The sequence below is a fragment of the Perna viridis genome, chromosome 4, assembly GCF_037379345.1.
Source record: "Perna viridis isolate PV_CMFRI_1.1 ecotype Kerala chromosome 4, ASM3737934v1, whole genome shotgun sequence".
Taxonomy (NCBI): domain Eukaryota; kingdom Metazoa; phylum Mollusca; class Bivalvia; order Mytilida; family Mytilidae; genus Perna; species Perna viridis.
In genome coordinates this window covers 9,304,626-9,323,851 of record NC_142448.1, presented here as the reverse complement: position 1 = coordinate 9,323,851, position 19,226 = coordinate 9,304,626, and the positions used below count along the sequence as shown (strand labels likewise).

General features: G+C 32.4%; 1 protein-coding gene across 1 annotated transcript; it reads left to right on the top strand.

Annotated features, from left to right (window-relative positions):
* The first annotated feature begins 1,288 nt into the window (after positions 1-1,288).
* On the top strand, positions 1,289-16,546 carry LOC148618757 (synaptogyrin-1-like). The gene is made up of 4 exons (XM_088577937.1): positions 1,289-1,428; positions 5,154-5,373; positions 10,386-10,540; positions 13,723-16,546. Exons 1-4 carry the CDS (start codon positions 1,315-1,317, stop codon positions 13,915-13,917), a joined length of 684 nt encoding a protein of 227 aa, XP_088434063.1. The 5' UTR covers positions 1,289-1,314; the 3' UTR covers positions 13,918-16,546.
* Positions 16,547-19,226: the final 2,680 nt, after the last annotated feature.

The window sequence follows — 19,226 nt, the reverse complement described above, 5'->3', positions numbered from 1 at the left end:
CGCTAGACTTCTTACAATTGGGCTTCTTGAACAGGGTTATGTTGCTACAACATTGAAGTCGTTACTACAGAAGCTTTATCGTCGTCATCATGAACTCGTGGATCGTTACAGTGTATCCATCTGCACAATGAAAACTGATTTATTCAACGTGTTATAATTTTTCTTTCCTCTTTCATCTAACCCAGACTTGACTATATATGAACAGCTCAGCGGTTGTTTCTATAAAAGCAGAGGACGCTTACCCGACCGGTGCACCTGGTCCATGCTCCCAGTTTTTAGTTGAGTCCAAGTTGCTCATTTGCTTTTGTTACTTTGTATGTATAATTTTAGTTACTTTATGTTCTTTGTTGTGTATATCTGTTTTCCATGTCTGGTCTTTGTCCCTGGATTACATTCTTTTGATTTCCGCTAGAATCTTGGTTCTCTTGATTACTCTTTCATAATATTTCCCTTCTATTTCAAATAGATGTATATATATTTTATTCCAGGACAATAATATCAGAACAACTTTTTTCATATCCCAACCTTTTGGTGAGGAAAATTTTAAATACTACAAGCCTTCATTCAAAGCAAATGTTTCGTTACGGAAGAATCAAGCATTGAAAATACCATACTATTTCCTTTCCTCAAACATTCATAACCATATCAGATTTGATAGGAATATTTTGCACACAATTATTCATTCAATTAGAAATGAATTTATTTTTTTCACACAAAAAATAGCTTCTAATGCCAAACTTAAATGAGATTGGCCGACAAGCATGTTTGTCCTGAATGCATAATATAACACATTTAGTAATAAACAGTTCTTTACCATGTCAATATTTTCGTTGATTTTCAACAGAGACACATATTATGTATGTCCAGTCTCTGATTTCAACAAGTATAGTTTTATAGTCTATAAAAATCCTTTGATTTCAACATCGATTAAAATAAGAGATTCCTTCGATTATTTGGTTTTAGTTGGCAAAAAAAATCCACGCAGTGACATATATATTGGGCATCAACTTTTAAAATTTTGAAATAAATAAATACTTTGAAAAAATGGATCTCTAAATTATCCATGGAATTTTTTTTTTCTGTGGTTGGTCTTTATGAACTCAAATTTGAACAAAATGTTAGATGAAAATAGAGGTTTAAATTTTGATTTTACCACTGACACATTTAGTAATACCAAGGATTTATATATATTTAACTCCTTGGTAACGCAAAGTGATAACAATATCGGAATGCCATCTAGGTTTTGTCTTTAATCCTTCTATTTATGCCGGTGACGTCATTTCCTCGTGATATTGTGTAGACTTTTCAAGGGAGATGTCGTCGGCACAGGGAAGCGGGGGTGCGTATGGTGCTGGAAAGGCTGGGACCCCCTTTGATCCAGTTGAATTTATCAAAAAACCTCAAGTCATTTTACGTGCTGTCAGTTTGGTACGGTGAATTTATATCAAGTATCTCTATTTTTGCACAAGTAGGACCAGATTTTTACAGGATTCTGAAACAAGTCGTTCCCAAAGGGCAAACTATTCTGTAAGACATGTTAGGGTTCAGTCAATCAGATCAAATGGTTGAATCATTCTAACCTAATGTGATATAAGGATTTGCATATAAGGAGTGGATGTATAATGCACTCATTTATTTAGGACTTGCATGTGGTTGATCATTGAGTTGTCTCATTATCATGGGTGATACGTGCATCTCGACCAAGGGGAAATGTTAAACTACATTGGAGTCCCACTCTGCACTTGCATTAAACATTCAAACAATCACTTCCAAATCACCAGTCATTTCCTACAAGAATAATAAACCATGTATGATGCCACTGATGCTCCATCCCTATCAATTTTCAAAATTGGACAGAAGCCCGACGCCTATGGCTATTAAATAAGGCTGTAAAGGCCTGTAAAATGTATTCTGTTGAAGCCTGGTGGGCTTGTTAAAAGTTCTAGTAATTTAAAATTGTTTATTGCGAGATTTCAGCAATTGGTGGAAACACGTGTACTATGGAAAGCTAAAGGGGTCAAAATTCTTGATGCTTACATGTACATGTTGTATTTGTTTATTTTTAATACTTATTTCTAAATTCTTAATGCTTAATTGTTAATTGTTAATGCTTTCTTCTAAATTCTACATGCTTAGTTCCAAACTATTAATTCCATAATCTGATTTGTACATCAGAGTCCACGAAAACTTTTTTTGCGTTGTCGGTCTGATTGGATAGATTGTTCTGTAAGTCCCACAGATATTTAGCCAGTTCCACTCTTTTTGGTTAATTTCACTGTTAGCGAATCAAAGTTCTTAATTGGACACCAAGTTGCTTTTCATTTTTAGAGTATTGACTTAGTTGTGGAGTTTTTTCTCAATCTACTTTAAAAATTTCTATTAATACAGTTTGATTTATTTCCCATTTTGCATGTGATTAGTTTAGTAACTTTAGTTTGTATCAATATGATTGTCTGAATATCAATAATTTTACTTTATCATAATCATTCATCAGCAGCATATTTTATAATCAAAGAAAAATTGTCTTCTTCAGTCTGCTCAAAGTTAAACTCATCACCACTGTATTTCCCCATTAGCTGCGAAGTCATATCTCTCGATCTTTTCTTTTTTTCTGATTTTACAATCTAACGTTAAAATCACAAAAAAATATCTACCTTTCGCAGCTATTTCCCCATCATCATCTTTTATAGCAGCAGTCTATACGAAATTCGTCGGACCTTCGGTCAAATCCGATAAAATTGCTGCCGGTCCGATAAAGATCGCTCCGCTATCCGGACCAAAAGTCCGACATCGTTTTCGAGTTTTATTGTACATTCGTCATGGAGTTGTTTCCCCTGAAAAATACAAATGGCCGGTCATGTACGAAACTGTTGAAAAATGTCCTTTTTAAGGTAAACAGAGGGTGCAGTACCCGGCAAAGCAGTTAAGATTAAAAGAAAATTGACTGAGAAGCAGAAACAGTATGAGGAAAACGTGTTCAGACTTTCAACAAAAAATATATCAGCACATTTCAAAGTTATTTTAGATAAAACAATCAATGTGTAAAAATCTATTTTATTTATATTGCTAAAAGACTGGAATATGTGCCTTCTCTCATCCCCATGAATCATTACATATAGACTAGAACAGTTCAGCTTAAAACTTTCTGTGGAACTTCATCTCATGATCGGACATCACAGACACTACTAGTACAAAAAATGTACATGTCAAAGGCTTAAAAATAAAACACACATATTGGGATATATCTTTTCAATTTTTTACTAATCATCACAAAAGCTTAAACAAAACGTTAAAGACTATTAAAGGAGAATATTCAGTAACCATGAAATAACCAATTTCTTATCACTTAAATGAATAAAAGTTTTTTTGGACCAGAAAAACTTCATGCTGTCCAGTAAAACATTAAGCTTTACAGGTCCGAATGACCAGTAAAAAAAGTTTCGCATAGACTCTAGCAGTTGTATTCATTAGTCTGAACATACATGTAGAACAGTTCTGTCACACTATTATCATGAACCTGATTCAGATTCATTTTTTGCCTCTTGCTTAGCTGGCCTTTGCCAAGAACAGCACCATTAAAGTGTTGAATAGGCCACATCAACATGTCAAAAATACGGTACCCAATGTTAAACCAGAAATGGAATTCAGGGCTGAAGCTAGTGCTACTTGAGGATAACAGGGAGAAGTGACTTCTCTATCAAAGAGACACTAAGGGGGAAGTGGGGAGTGGTCAGGGAGAAGTGAATGTGTATGCACAGTATTCACTAATGATTTTTTTAATTATATGCATTATACTTACATGCACTTTATGCACTTTATGGATCATGGGGGATGTCTGAAAATGAGAGGGCAAATTCACTTCGCTTTTTGTGTTGTCTGAGGGTGAAGTAAGCGACCCCAGCGCTACTATTTCACCTGAATCGTCCTGTAGCATGAGCCCTGGGAATTACGCAAACCAGTCAACATCTAATAACCAAAAATCAAACCAACAAAACACCATGATGGCCATTTTTTAACGGTGGTCCTCAGACTGTCACTCCTGATAAAAACATTGGACAAACCTGTTTTTTAACGGGCAGGACCAGCAGGACTGACAAATTTCGCGAACTCTGCTACATTTGAAATTCATAAATGTTCCTCCTTATTTCGAAATTTGTAATTTTGTATCCCTTCTTCATTCTTCTTGTGATTTTTTTTCATTTTGAATTCTTATTTAATGCTTTCATAGTTTGGAAGTTATAATTCCTAAATTATAGTTTTGGAAATAGAATTCAGAAATAAAAAAAAATAGAAGCTACATATACATAGAATAATGAAACAAGCATAATATGTCATAGTAACCTGAATATTTTCTGTTTTGATCGCAAAGGCACTTGAAACATGATTGAAAAGAAAGGGTTGTAGGTGAAGAGCTTACCGAAAAGGTCTCTCAAAAAGGAAAAGATTTGTACATTGTAGTAGGGCATTGTTTAAGTTTTAGCCTTGTTCATGGAAGATATAAATGACAAGTATGCTCAACATTTCTCGTTAGCCTCTCTCATTTCCCAAAGACAATATTCTGTAACCAGTGTTCTCTTTAATGGTAATGTAAACAAAAAGCAGCCATTTCCTTTTTCTTTTTAAAGTATTTAGAAAGTGTCTGATTTTTATTTTGGAATTTTATACGTTTTTTTTATAAACCAGTTTCTAAATATTGAAAACATCTTGTGATTGTGCAACATTCAACTTTTAAGTTAATGGTAGAATTAAATTCATACAACCATTTGATGTATCAGACAAAATTTGTTATGAATCTGACCAACAGACATTTTCATTTATGATTAGAAAACACTTAAGCAGTCTTAGATAATTTTTTGTGCATGGTCTAGCCAAGCAGCATTGAGTATCATGACTCAAAATTACTTGTACCAGTTTGGCTCTAACTGGTCCCCCTTAGAAAGATTACAGTGCTGTACAAAGTTATTAATCATACATGAAAAACTCAATATAATTAAAATAAAACTAAAGCAGTGTTGAGATTTTTACCCTGTTTATCGCCAAGACTACACATGTACTTTATAGCACTCAAAAATTAGTTTGTGACTAACTTGGTTTGAATATCACATTTGACTTACATGTATTGTGCTGTTTGTGAAATACATTTTATTTTTCAGATATGGTCAATTATTGTATTTGGATGTATTATAGCAGAGGGTTGGCATGGTGACCAATGTCAGATGCATGGAGATAATAATGCATGTGGTTATGGTACAGGAATTGGTATCCTGGCTTTCATATTCTGTCTGGTGTTCCTTGTTTTAGATGCTATGTTTGAGAATATCAGCAGTATTCAACATAGAAAATATGTAGTTCTAGCTGACCTTGGGATCTCAGGTATGTTTATCAATAACAGAGTAAAGTAAACTTCATAGCCACATATCAACAATACAGTGTACATGTATGTCCATACTTTGTCAACAAGTTGGCCATTACATAATATCTTAGATTGGTATTCTGAAATAAAGTGGTGGTTTTTTTATTGCCTACAAGGTCTCAGTGATAGGGGTTGAATCACATTATTTTATTTGTAAAAAAAGGGTCAAAATACAAAAAAATAGTCCAAACTTATCCCTGAAGCCACAAGAAAAAATCCCACCAATGCATATTTGGAAATCCAGATAATGTGCATGTATCATTTTTTTGCTTATAGAAGGAAACAGAACTTTTTTTGGCTTAGATATATTAAAGGTAAATGTTGATATGATAACCAGTCTATCTTGTTCCAAATTATTTGAATGCAGTTTCAAAACAAACCACAATTGATTTTTCCTACATATATAAATTATTTTATAAAAGTAGTGTACACAGTTCATGAATTCCCATTTCCTAGGACCCAAGGCTATTGAAATTTTGTTAATTTAACCCACATTTGACAAGTGGGAAACTTCAATTTATTATATATACTGATTGGTTTGACATCAAGGAAAGTTTCTGATTTGATTTTGGGAGAACTGATTTTTGTATGTCTGTCTTCTAGACTGGTCATATTATGATAAATTGGTGCCTGTCCATTCTTTGTTCCCACTTCACATACTTGCTATAATGCTGCCGCCAATTTCTGTGAAACTTTGGTACCTTGATTTTTTTTCTATTGCTGTGAGCTTTCCTTAGGTCTTACAGGCTTGAAAAATATTTTTGTAACATTTTCTCAGCCACTAGATATTTGTTATGCATCTTCAATATGGGGTCCAACATACATTGTTATGGGATGGGATTTCATTTCTGTCGTACATCTACTTCCTGTTTACCAACTGTAAGGCAACTTGTCAATTTCTGTCTTGTACCCATTTTTAAACATTTTTAATTACTTGTTTTTGAGTAAAAGTCTACACTGTATAGTGTAAACAACTGAGTACGAAAATGGTGTATTTTTTGTTTTGGGGCTAGTATGATTTTAGGCTTTGTCTATTAGGGACAGAGCTTTTATTTTTCTCAAATAGCATTGCTAATATATTTTATTGCTGATTCCTTGACCAATGGGAATATGTAATACTTCCTGTAACACACTCTGTATGTCTGTGTTCAAAGTTCTGTTTAAACTGTCACTTTCAGATTCTAACTGCATATGTCACTTCTGAAAACAATATTTTGAACCATTCACGTCTCAGAGTGTCTACAGGATATATTTATAACTCAAAACTCCCTGCAGCAATGTCCACGAAATGTTGGTGAATAATGATGGTAGCTTCCTTTTCATTTTTATAAATTTTGAATTTTATAATTTAGAGTTTTGGGGTTTTATTCATAAAAATGGGGAGACTTTGCAGTTTTGTACTACATGTATAAATTAGTCATTGGTTTCATCCATTTTCATAAAAATAGTTTAGTTCTGTTGGTGTAAATGTACATGTAACCTCCCATTTTTATATGGCTGCAAAACAATTTGCAGTCATATAATGTCAACGGCAGCATCATTGTCTTCATGAGGGGACACTTCGTGTATTGTATCAGCGGCAGCTTCACTGTCTTCATCAGGGGACACTTTGATTGCTGTTCAGTAACTTAAGTTGTGGTTGATTGTTCTGAAACTGTTATTAGTTGAACCAACCCCTAAAGGAAAGTTCCTAAATAATTTGAACTTTGAGGTCCCTACTGTTTTAGAAAAAGGGACCGAAAAGGGTAAAAATAGGTGTTTAATTAAACCCCATGGAGAATGTTTCGGTTTTTTTTTTTTTTTTTTTTTTTTTTTTTTTTTTATTTTAATTATTCTTTTTTTTTTATTGTGCTCCTTATTTTATTCTTGTGAAGAAATGTATCAGCAGATTTATCTGATTTGGACCATTTTCAAGTTATAGCAGTCAAAGATGGGCAACGCCCAAAAAATCAACTTTTTTATATTTGGTCTGATTTTAAAAAAATATATATTGGATTCCTCTTAAAAATTCCTACCTTCATGTTTCTATCATATTTCAGATATCTCTTACGGTTTTCAAGTTATAAGGGGCAACATCTGAAAAAATCAACTTGTTTATTTTTTTGTCCTATTTATTTAATGGATTCCTGTTAAAAATCCTTGCTTGTATCTTTCAATCCAATTTCAGGTATTTCATACGGTTTTTGAGTTATAAGCAGATAAGCATATCCAAAGTGGGGTTGGGTGTTATCTGTTTGCAAAATTTATGAAAATAGTGTATTTTTGTGTGTAAATTTCAAGAATTTTTTTTTGTGGGGCCCCTGGTACACCCGCCCTTTTTAGGTGACTCTCTGGATCCTCCACTGATGATATGTATCCTCCATGCAATACACTTATTAACACATATCCTGGTACTGTTTCAGTTTAGAGTGATAATCAGATCAATAAGTAGTTGACCATGATTTGATGTTTTTTTTTTCTCTATTACATAGTGGAATAAAGGTCGATCATTAACATTGTTTTTTTTTTTGTATAAAGGTCATTCATTGAATTCTGTAGTCTGAAGGTTAGTGGGAAATACCAAAATTTGTCAATATTTGCCATAATTTGGATTTAGATATGAGTATCTTGGTCAGAATCTTTACAAACATATTGATTTTGTTTATTGACGAGGTTGTACTACCATTGATTTTCTTCCTGACGTTAGTTACAGATATTCTTTTCTGTCTATCATTTCTGATTGATTGCTATGCTTTATGCATCTCTCAGGAAACATTGGATATCAATACTACATTAATTGTTGAAGCATTTACTTTGAATAAAAATTACTGTTTATTCAATCCAGTGTGTGTGTGTTTTAAGATACATTGTACTCCGTAAAGATTTTTTTTTTTTTCAATTAAAAACCATTCAATGTAATTTAGTAAATATAATTAAATATGGTGTGCTACTATATGTACATGTATCTTATTCTATCCATAATTCCATATATACATGTATTTATGAAAAGTATCTTGATGATAAAAGGGGTAAAGCCCATTACTACATGTAGTTTTATCATAAATCTAACCAACTTAGATTAGAAATGTTCAGGTCTTTTATCAGTTAACAAACTTACTCTTGTATAATGGGCCTTGAGAATAAAGGTACATATAGATCATACCTATTGAATGCAACATCTTTTTTTTGTCATCTTACACAATCATAGAGAAGGACATATTTTCATTGAGAAGATAGCAATTTATAACATTGAAACAAATTTCATAAAATTGTTTAAGAAGAATTATAATTATAAAACTATGTATAAAGTAAAATCATTAACATTTACTTGTTAAAAAATCTGTTTCAAGGGAAGGTACATTGTAATTGGCAGGAAAATATCGAATAAAATGTAGTTTTATTTTAAATATTCATTTGTATAACAGTATCATGTTGTTGCTGACCAGTGTCTGTAGACAATTTGGTTTCCAGACAATAAAGTGACATTTAGTATGGATGCCTTTGGAATTGTACAGTTAGGTGCAATACTACATTTGAAACTGCATCAAAGAATTCCATATCCAAAAGGAAGATAAGGATTGATTTTCGAGGTAGTGATGGAAATGAGTAAAAAAGTGTCCAGTTCTATTCTGGTCATATTCTATTCTGTGTCAAATATATGAACACAATCAAAATTCAGACCTGTATAAAGCTTGAATGATGTGTCCATACTTGCTTTAACTGTTTGGTCTCTACAGCCATATCAAGCTGCACCTTATGAAGCATGTTATTGAAAAGTGTGATAATTTATGTACCCATACAGTTGTGTATTGCCATCACATGGCGTCTGTTGTTATCTGATTCGTTGTTTTAAAAACTCTTCTCCTCTGACACTACTTGACCAATTGGAACCAAACTTGCTATGTGTGTTCCTTGGGGTATCCTGCATAGAACTGATGTAGGGATTTTTGGTTTGTTGAATAAAAATGGCTGCCGTTGCAGTCCTTTCCTTCAAAAATTCTCTACAACTAGCCCAAAAAATAGAGGACTGTATAGGATTTAACACTAGCCTGGAATAAGAAAAGTACACATCATTTCACTTGCCCGAATCATTTTTAACTAGCTTCGGGCTAGTGGCTAAAGGCAAGCACTGCTGTTACTAAAAATAGAACATAGGGGTCAGATAGTAGTTTTTCACATATATCTCCAAAACCATTAGGTTAAGCCAAATTCTGACATGGGTAAAAGTGTTCAGCATGACGAGATCTATCGTGGTTAAATTTTTATCTGTTAAGCCATGTTGGAGTTATTGCCCTTTTTCGGCATTTTTTTTTTTGCTATTTTTAATGTTATTTCTTTCAAAAATCTTCTCTGACACCCTGATCAATTTGAACCAAACTTGGTATGAATGTTCCTTGGCGTATCCTACATTGTACATAGACCTGATGTAGGGATTTTTGATCCATTGAAAAAACATGGTCGCCAATACTAAAAATAGAACAAACTTTGCCATTTGAACCTATGTTGGGATTCAATATTTTTTTTGTACTTTCAAAGATTTCAGGTGATGAAATGAGACTCGATTATTTTCGTCATTCTGAAAAATCCTTTGTCATTGGCGAAAATGACGAGTGCTAGAAAAATCACTGACAAAGGGTTCAGATAGTAGTTTTTAGCATATTTCTCCAAAACCGTTAGGTTTAGCCAAATTCTTTCAATCGTTGAAATGATCCTTATGATAAGCCCTCCCAAAGTCTTCTCGAGTCAAAATTGTTGGACAACTCCTTGTTAAATTTATTGCCTTTGAAAGACAAACTTCAGCAAGGTGAGCGATTCAGGCTCCTTGGAGCCTCTTGTTTAATGAGCTAATTGTGGTAAATTGGAGTCCATATGTACACAATTACATTGTGTAATCAAAAATGCTTTTCTGTTGGTCATATTGTATATAGCTGTTGAAAGTTATATTTTTCACTCACAAACCAATTTAGCATATCAATAACTTTTTTTGATTTAGGACTGTGGACATTTCTTTGGTTTGTTGGATTCTGTTATATGACAGACGCATGGAGAAAAACACCAGTCGTAGCACCATATCTAGCACCAGGAGGTCATGGGAAGGATCATATTCAAGCGGCTATAGCATTCTCTTTCTTCTCAATCATAACTTGGGCAAGTTTTTTAATCAAAACTTCAGAGAAAGATTTTTTTTTATCAGGGTGTTATTAAAGGTATTATTATGAAGTTGTTTAAGAAATCATGATGAATTTAATTAACACAATCCAAGGGAGACAACTAGACCAGAAAAATAGATTACAAATGTACTAACAACAAAGAACACTAAAATGGTAACTTCTGCCACTTGAAGCATTTGAGGGCCTACAGGCATAAACATTTCTGTACTTTCAAAAAAGTGTCTGTCAGTAACAAATCATGTTCTGGTTGGAACAATTTTGTCTTTTCATGTAAGATTTTGATATTTGGAATGTGGGTAGATAAGCCCTAGACAGTGTATAGAACACTACGGTTGGTGACCTTTGACCTTGTACTTTGACTTCAATGTAAATCAATTATTTTTGTTTGACTAATTTGTGTCCAGGCAGTAACTTTTTTTGTCTTTTGATGTATGCTTTTTATATTTTGCATGAGAGTAGGTCAGTTTACAGCAATATGTCCCATATCATGGTTGTTGTAATCTTACAAAAACATATATATCTTCAATTAACTTAATTAAGTGTTTAAAATGATGTGAAAATGATATGTTATGTTAAGCTAAAATTGGTTTTATTAGAGTATAATTCTTTGTAAGAATTGGGCAATTAGATCTTTCTTGCCTCAAATACATTCAATACACCAGAAAAACAACCAAAAAAAAAACATTTATATTCATCCTGAAGCATCTGTGATGAAGATATTGTTTGACTGCTTAGGCCACATTTACTTAATTTGTAGATTTTCATGTGCATGTTTACAGAATATCTTGATATTTTTTGGTAGATCTCAGGATGGTTTTCCTTTGTTTGTCACATTATCAGGGGAATTAAAGAAGTAAAGCCTTGGTGTGGCACAAACATCACTGAAAGTACACATTTCCAGGATTTCTTTATAGAATTTGTCAGCAGAAATAAGATTTTACAAATCTTGGAAAAATAAGAAATACAATCCTCCCATCCCCATTTTTTTTTAGTTGCTGGTGGGTGAGAATCTACAAATTAATATGATGTGGCCTTATATAAGGGAAATGTGAGGGGAAATTTTCCCACCATTTTCCATAATGCATTTCAACTAAATTTGACCAATATCTTAAGAGGCAAACTTAACAAACATGGTTAATTCTGGATGTTATTTGGTAAAAATACTTGGAGAAGGCAACAAAATCTTTGCATTTTTTCTTTATGTGCCACACCTTTATACACATTTTGCCAGATCTTAAACAAAGAAGTACTTAAAATAGTTTTTGAATGCAAATTAACTTTTGGACAGGTTTAATGATTGGGAAATAGGTGAAATGGAACAAAATTTGTAAATTTGTGTGAATACTGTCTAACTTTCATTTAGAATTTATACTTCAGAGATTAGTTGTAATGATTGACATTCAATTTATTCATAAATGAAAACAGTTCTAGATAACATGGGAAATGCAAATGTTTATATAATTACAGTTTTATTTTACATCATGTAATTTTTAAATTTTTTTTTAAAGCTTTAATTTTCACAAGAAAAAGAAACCTGCAGTGCAAACAGCTTTTTGATTTAATAATACATGTATATGAAAAAGAGTTCAGTGACCCCAAATTTTTTTTTTTTTTGAAATATTAAAGAATATCAGTTTAGTGTTCTTTATATACATGTAAATTAATAAGAAATTCTATATACATTTTTTTTTATAGTTTGCAAAATAATGAAAATTCTCTACAGGGTCCATATAAAATGTAATAATTTGCCTTATTAAAGCTCAGTTGTCTTGGAATGAAGTTCAAGTTCAAATCAAGTTATATTTTTATGCCCGCACAACAAACTGTTGTAGGGCATATTAATTTACTCCTGTCCGTCCGTCCATCCGGATTACACATGATCATGGCTTCTCCAGCTATCTCCTCGTACGGTTTTTGAACTACATCTTAAATATTTTACAGGATATTTCTACACATGATGAAGGTGTGCAGGGCCAAAGGATTTTGATTTTCATGAAATATTACAGAAATTGGTGAAAGTTAACTTACTTATTTTGGTCAAAAATAGGGCTATATGGCTTGTATGGCTATCTCTTTCTGTAGTTTTTGAACTACATCTAAAATATTTTTTGCAGGATGTTTGTACACATAATGATGGTGTGTGCAAGGTCATAGGATGTCGATTTTTCATGAAATATTATGGAAATTGGTGAAAGTTAGACTTTGTCATTTTCATCAGAAATAGGGCTATATGGCTTGTATGGCTATCTCTTCATCTAAAATATTTTTTGCAGATGTTTCTACACATAATGATGGTGTGCAAGGTCGTAGGATTTTGATTTTCATGAAATATTATGGAACTGGGTGATAATTTAGACTGTTATTTTTGTCAGAAATATATCCCAAGCAACGAAGGTCGGGATTTGTTATGGGGGTGTTAACATTTTTTATGTGTCCATTAATACGTCCATCGGTCCTCTTTCTCATCGCAACTAGTCTGACACTACCAAACAGAATTTTATGACACTACAATAATGTATGTGGCCAGGATACAATATGTAGATATGCATATATTTAGGAATTTCTGATCCTCACATTGATCCCCAGACCATGAGTAACACAAGTCTTGGAAGGATTTCTGAATCTGCAAACCATGTCTTCATACGAAAATAAACATGTTCCAAATTTGGCAATCTAGTGAGTGGGGCCATCATCTTACAGACACATTTGATTTACTAAAAAAAAAAATCACTACATGTACTAGCAAATGAGGCGGAAGCTCTTGTAATATACAGGGCTTCTAGTTTTATATTAAAAATCTGAAGTATGTTCATAGAAGGTCATCATAGAGAAAAGCAAGAAAATCTATGTATTTGAAATACATGGAATGATCTACCTTGATATTTTTTTCTTTCAAAGTTCTGGGAAAATTGGGTCAACTGATATGTAAACCATCAAACTGAAATACTACAATCTGATTGGTTCTTTGTTACATGTGTCATTTAGGTCATGTTTCTTGATTTTGATGTATTGGAATCATACTGCTGAGGCTTTAGAATTTTTTTTTTTTTTTTTTTTTTTTTTGCCAACATTTGAAAATCAAAACTAACATTTATAGTAAAACCCTAAAAGTACAATTTATTCCTTTTTCCAAATTATTACTATTTTTTTTTTCCATAGGCTGCATTGACTTTCTTTGCTGTGAGGAGATACCGATCAGGCATATCTGAAAACTTCCAAGGGGAGGCCTTTCCCCAAGATGTTAACCAATCATCTCCATACTCATCTTTCCCTGGAAGTGACACTGGGGATCCTTACCAAGCTCCATTTGGTGGCCAAAAAGATGTTCCTGAATACCAAGCTCCAACTTATTAGTACAATATAGACCTTAGTAATGATTGTAGTGCACCAGATTATATAAATGTATGCAATGGTTCTAACAGGGATCACCACAGGCTATGACAGTACTCCCTTACTGGCAGAGATTATTATATTATAGACTCCAAAATCATCATTCTTTTTTCAAATAATTTCCCACTTACTTCTGTTTGGTATCCTGCATTTTTTGTTTCTAAGTATAATCATGAGGTTGGCATAAAGATTAGGAAAATTTTTGAATATCATTTCTTCGGTGGAACCATTTAAAAATTGATGAAATCAAATCTTTGTGAATGCATTATTTTTTTATTTTTTTTTCATTTGAAAGAAGAGTTTTTTTTTCAGTTTTGTACTTCTTCTATTGTACTTAAGCACTTATATTGTGTTCTGTGGTGAACCATGTCTTATCATGTATGATTTGGTGCTGTTGTATTCTTATTTATTTGTGTGTAAGTTAGGTTGTGAAGAGTTATTTACCTTAGAGACTGAAAATTTGAAATCTATTTGTGGTCATTGGTGTGAAAAACCACTCTTTAAAAGCCACCAAAACATGTTAAAAAGATCAAATACATCACAGACCATAGCTTTCAGTTTTAGATAGAACATGTAGTTGTTTATTTGTTTTCTTACTCTGTTGAACAATACTAGGATGATTAATAATTCTTGAAATATCTACATTCACACCTAGAAACTTAAATGATAACGTGTACAAATGAAATTGCCAATTGGTACTCTTATATTATTATACGGCTTGGCAGTGGATTATTTATGATAACACAGTACAAGACAAAGACTGTCATACTAGAGAAGTGATATTAGTGAAATTAGTAAAGACCTATATGTTATAAAAAAAAAATTAACATTCAATGCAGAAAATCAGCTATATGTGTAGTATGTCCATTTGTATATAGTGGTAGAATCATTACTATAGAAAAGTCAGCTTATGTTTTGTGATCACTTACTGTGCAATATGTACCACATAGCAGTGTTGTATTTAGAACAGATGCATGATTGTAGGGTAAAGGTTAAACCATGATACGTAGCATATTATCTTGACAATACATTCATAAAATATTCTTATAAGCACCAACAGCTTTACTGTGTTTTAAACTGTGCTAAAATTCAGAGAGAAAAAAATGGCTTGTAGTTATAGCCTTTTAATGTAACATTAACTCATTAGAAAAAATGCATTTATGAACAGATGAATCATGTGGTATGCTTTTGAAATTTAATAGTGATATGTGTTGAGATTTAGAATATTATCAAAGGTGTTTCAGATCAAAGATGCAACTGCTGGCCAGAAAAAGAGGAAATCCCAATTTACAACATTGTTAACATTTTTTTTTTATTTACCATAGAGGGTTTGTTTGTTGGGTTTTGAGTATGAAGTGAACCATATTTTTGTAGATAAAGCATTCCATTTTTTTTCTTTTTTTGGTGAGATTGACATTCCATTATGTGAATTGTTTCTGTTAGTGTCTGTTGTTTCTCACTTTTTTCAAAAGTTATGTATAGAGAAGTATGTACATGAAAGTTTTTTATTGACTTACAACTAGAATTTAAGTTAATATGGACAAAAATCCTTCAATATTTTTCACACCATTATAAACTGCACCAAATGCATAATATTTGTTTGCAAAGAAGTATCATTGATGAAATATTTTATAGTTTTAGAAAAGAAAGCAATTTTTCCAAAGATGAAAACAGTGCATTTAAATATTATCATCTAGTATGACTTGCATTACTTGATTTAACAGTCTTTGCCAAAAAGGTAATGTAAATGTCTGAAAACTTTCATCAGTGTTTGGTTTATTGGAAGTCTTAGTTTTCAGTTCCATTTTTTTTTGCTTTCTTTTTACATTGAGCAATGAAGAAATGAAAAAAATAAATGTTCATTATTAAATAGAATCCTCTCCATTTATCAACAAGAAGTTTACAAAGCTTAAACATGGCATAATTTTCATTTACTTAAACTTACTTAAATGTACTGCATATTTGTGAATTATTTTTATGTTTATAGATATACCATATCTAAACTTAATATTGATATCACCTCATAATTGTTGTCTCCCAAATATTTAAGGACATTTTTTTTCATTTCTGTATGGCTTTTCTTGTTTAGAAAAGGAATCAATACTTCATAAACTGAACAGGTACAATCTTTTTGTTCTTTTTACTTACCTACATTTCATTAAAAAATTATCCATCAGAAGACACAACTTTAATTTTTGATGCAGTTTTTTTAACAGCACTTAGTTATCAGTATTTTGACCAATTGGGAAACAGAACTACAATCAGTTGACTTGCAGTTCCATAGAAGAGTATTTAAGGTCAAAGGGTAAAAAGTAAAACTATACCAGCTATATTAGAAAAAGTATTACCTAATATGGTAAATCATTTTTTATAAATTGAGGTGAATCATTTGATAATATATGTGAACATTTACCTTGAAAAAAAATGGTATCACGAAGTAAACGTGGGGAGAGTTTCTTAAACTTACCTTGATTAGTTTCTAATATTATTTATGTTTATTTTTTTCTTTGTTTTTGTTTTGTGAAATCATAGCATATTTATTATCATAGGTTTTCTATGTCTACTAAGTTTGCTAATAAAAAGTTAGACTATTTGTTGTTTTTGTTTCTCCAACGTTTATTTTTACCACTTAATGTATTTTTTCCCTTACAAGTGGTAACATGACTTAATTCTTCAGGGCAAAGGTCTTGAAACTTTAATTATCAGCTCAGAATAAGATTATTGTTAATGACATTATATCAAGCTAAAATTCTTTTAGCATTTATTTCTGAACAAATGTATTGAAGTAGAGTTTATTTGCAAGGATGTTTCCCAATCCTGTTTATTAAACAGTACATAGATCTGCCTTTTGAACATAATATTGTGTGTAAGTATTAATAGTCCTTATTCATATGTTGTTTTACTGTTTGTTACATTCGTATAAATATATACATAAATATACACGGTAAATATGCAGCGTTTTGTTAAGTGTGCCATGTCAGTTTTTTGAGCAAGCATTTAGAGAAAGAGTCCTTTTAAGGCTTATGACAATGTCAAAAGATTATTGGAGTTGCATGAAACATTAACATGATTCGCAACCTGTCAAAACTTTCACTTCCATATCAAACAAAATGGTCCAGAAAACTCATTAAAGTTCTAGCAGACTTCTGAAATAAAAATCACAAATAAAGTGTGTCAATTTACAGTACGAGCATAAACACGGAAAGTTATTAGATTTCAAGAGGGTTCACAGTGTAATGAAAAGGAGGAACTTTATAAAATAAAGAAATGATAAGGCACCTACCATTTTAATCCCGAAGGAGGCCTGGAATTCGATGTCAAATTAAGAATTTTTTTTTCGAGCAACGGAAAGAGCGATCAAGGGACCAAGATTCAATGTTGTAGCAATATAACCCTGTTTCAGAAGCCTAACTAAGAAGTTTAGAGGATACAAAAAGTTACGGTAAGCTTTGGCATAACGTACAAGTTGTGATATGAAAACTCCATACGCAGATGTTGAAAGGATGTTGCCACAGATGAAAGGAGTTGACAATTCTGAATGAAACGTCATCACGTTTGTCGTAAAGTTTGGTCAATAGTTTTCTTTTACCATCGATCTCTAAGTGTAGATCAAGATACGAGGCTGACTTTACAGTGTCTGTACTATCTTTTACCTCAAGTTCTTCGGGTAAATGCGATGTATCAAATTCCCGACACTTAGGATTGTTTAACAATAATACGTCATTTATATAGCGGAAACTGAGATTAAAGGATTTAGCTAAACGGTGTTCTTTCTTTCGGATCAGATCAGCTATAAAGTCAGCCTAATTAGAGTGAAGGAATAGATGGGCAAGTAGGGGAGCCCTATTTGTTCCCATTGGAATGCCGACCGTTTGTTGAAAAACGCGTCCACCACACTGGACAAATATGTTGTCGATAAAAAATTTCAGCATTGTGAAAACACCTGTATATTTGGCAGATAGTTTGGAATTATTTTTTTACAAAGTATGAAACCAATATTGTTATTTGAAAGTATGCCTTCCTAAGTAATGTGGAAAATATAGACTCATTATTTTATTTTAGTTCTTGAAATTTTGGACTTTTTAAAAAATGAATCTATTAATCTATTATTTGCCAGAGAACTTAACTACAAACAATCATATACTGATATATTGTATTGTTAGTTTACAATCCTAGGGTCGAAGCTGTTGGTATTGGGACTTCATGAAAGGCTATCATTAACTCTCTAATGTGGAGTTTGTGTAAAATTTGTTCGCCTTGTGGAAGAGGAGGTGCATGCAAGGTTTTGGCATAACAGAACAGGGGACGGAAACATTTCCTTTTATCAAAACATCTGCATGTAGTGTGTTTGGAAACTACACAGCCAATTACTTTTGTCCAGCATATTTTTCTCTCATTTATGACCTCCATATAAATTATTTAAAAAATATAAAAAAATGTACATAATATGTGTTTGAAATACTTTTGGATTTGGTGTATTAGTACGGACTTATTGGGGGCGGAGGGGTCCGAGAACAATAATTTTATTACATTCCTTGAAATCCAAGACAACTCACTATAACATAAATACTACATTTTGTATTGACTATTATTGTCTTTTTTTAATGATGTGCAAGAAAGACAAGGGGACCTGCTGCCAATACCAGTCATTCCGATATAAGATAGATTTATTATGGTTTAACGAACCTATGGGAGAAATTTTATGACCCTGCTTTGTTCCAGTCTGACATGCTTAGCTGGAATTTTATTCTAACTCACAAATAATAGTCTACAGGTAGAGGTAGGCATGCAACCCCTCTCGGACCCATTATTCTGACCGAGCCTACCAGCAGGTTTAGCAGTGACCAATTTTAAGTCTTTGGTGTAATCCGGCGTGATCGATCCCGCGAAACAAGTCTCAAATTCGCAGTGATTGTGAGAAATTATTTGATACATCTCCAAGAATACTTAGTTACAGCATAAGTACATTAACAAAATGACCGAACTCATAATCATTCCGAGTATGAGAGGGAAGGGAGATACTTAATGGTACATGAACTGGTAAGTAAAATCAGGGATAAACTGGAGAAATGAAATTAATTAATGTCCGGACTTGGTACAGGCATTTTAAAATGAACAGGTTTTATGTCTGGCCAAACCCCTGCTTCCGTAATGTAAAATAGTTTGTGTTGTGTGCAGATGATTCAAAATGGGTGAAAGAGTAGTCAACTTAGCGTTATACGGTATCAGACGACTGGTCTGCAATTACTTATTAAGTATATGTTTTTACGAAG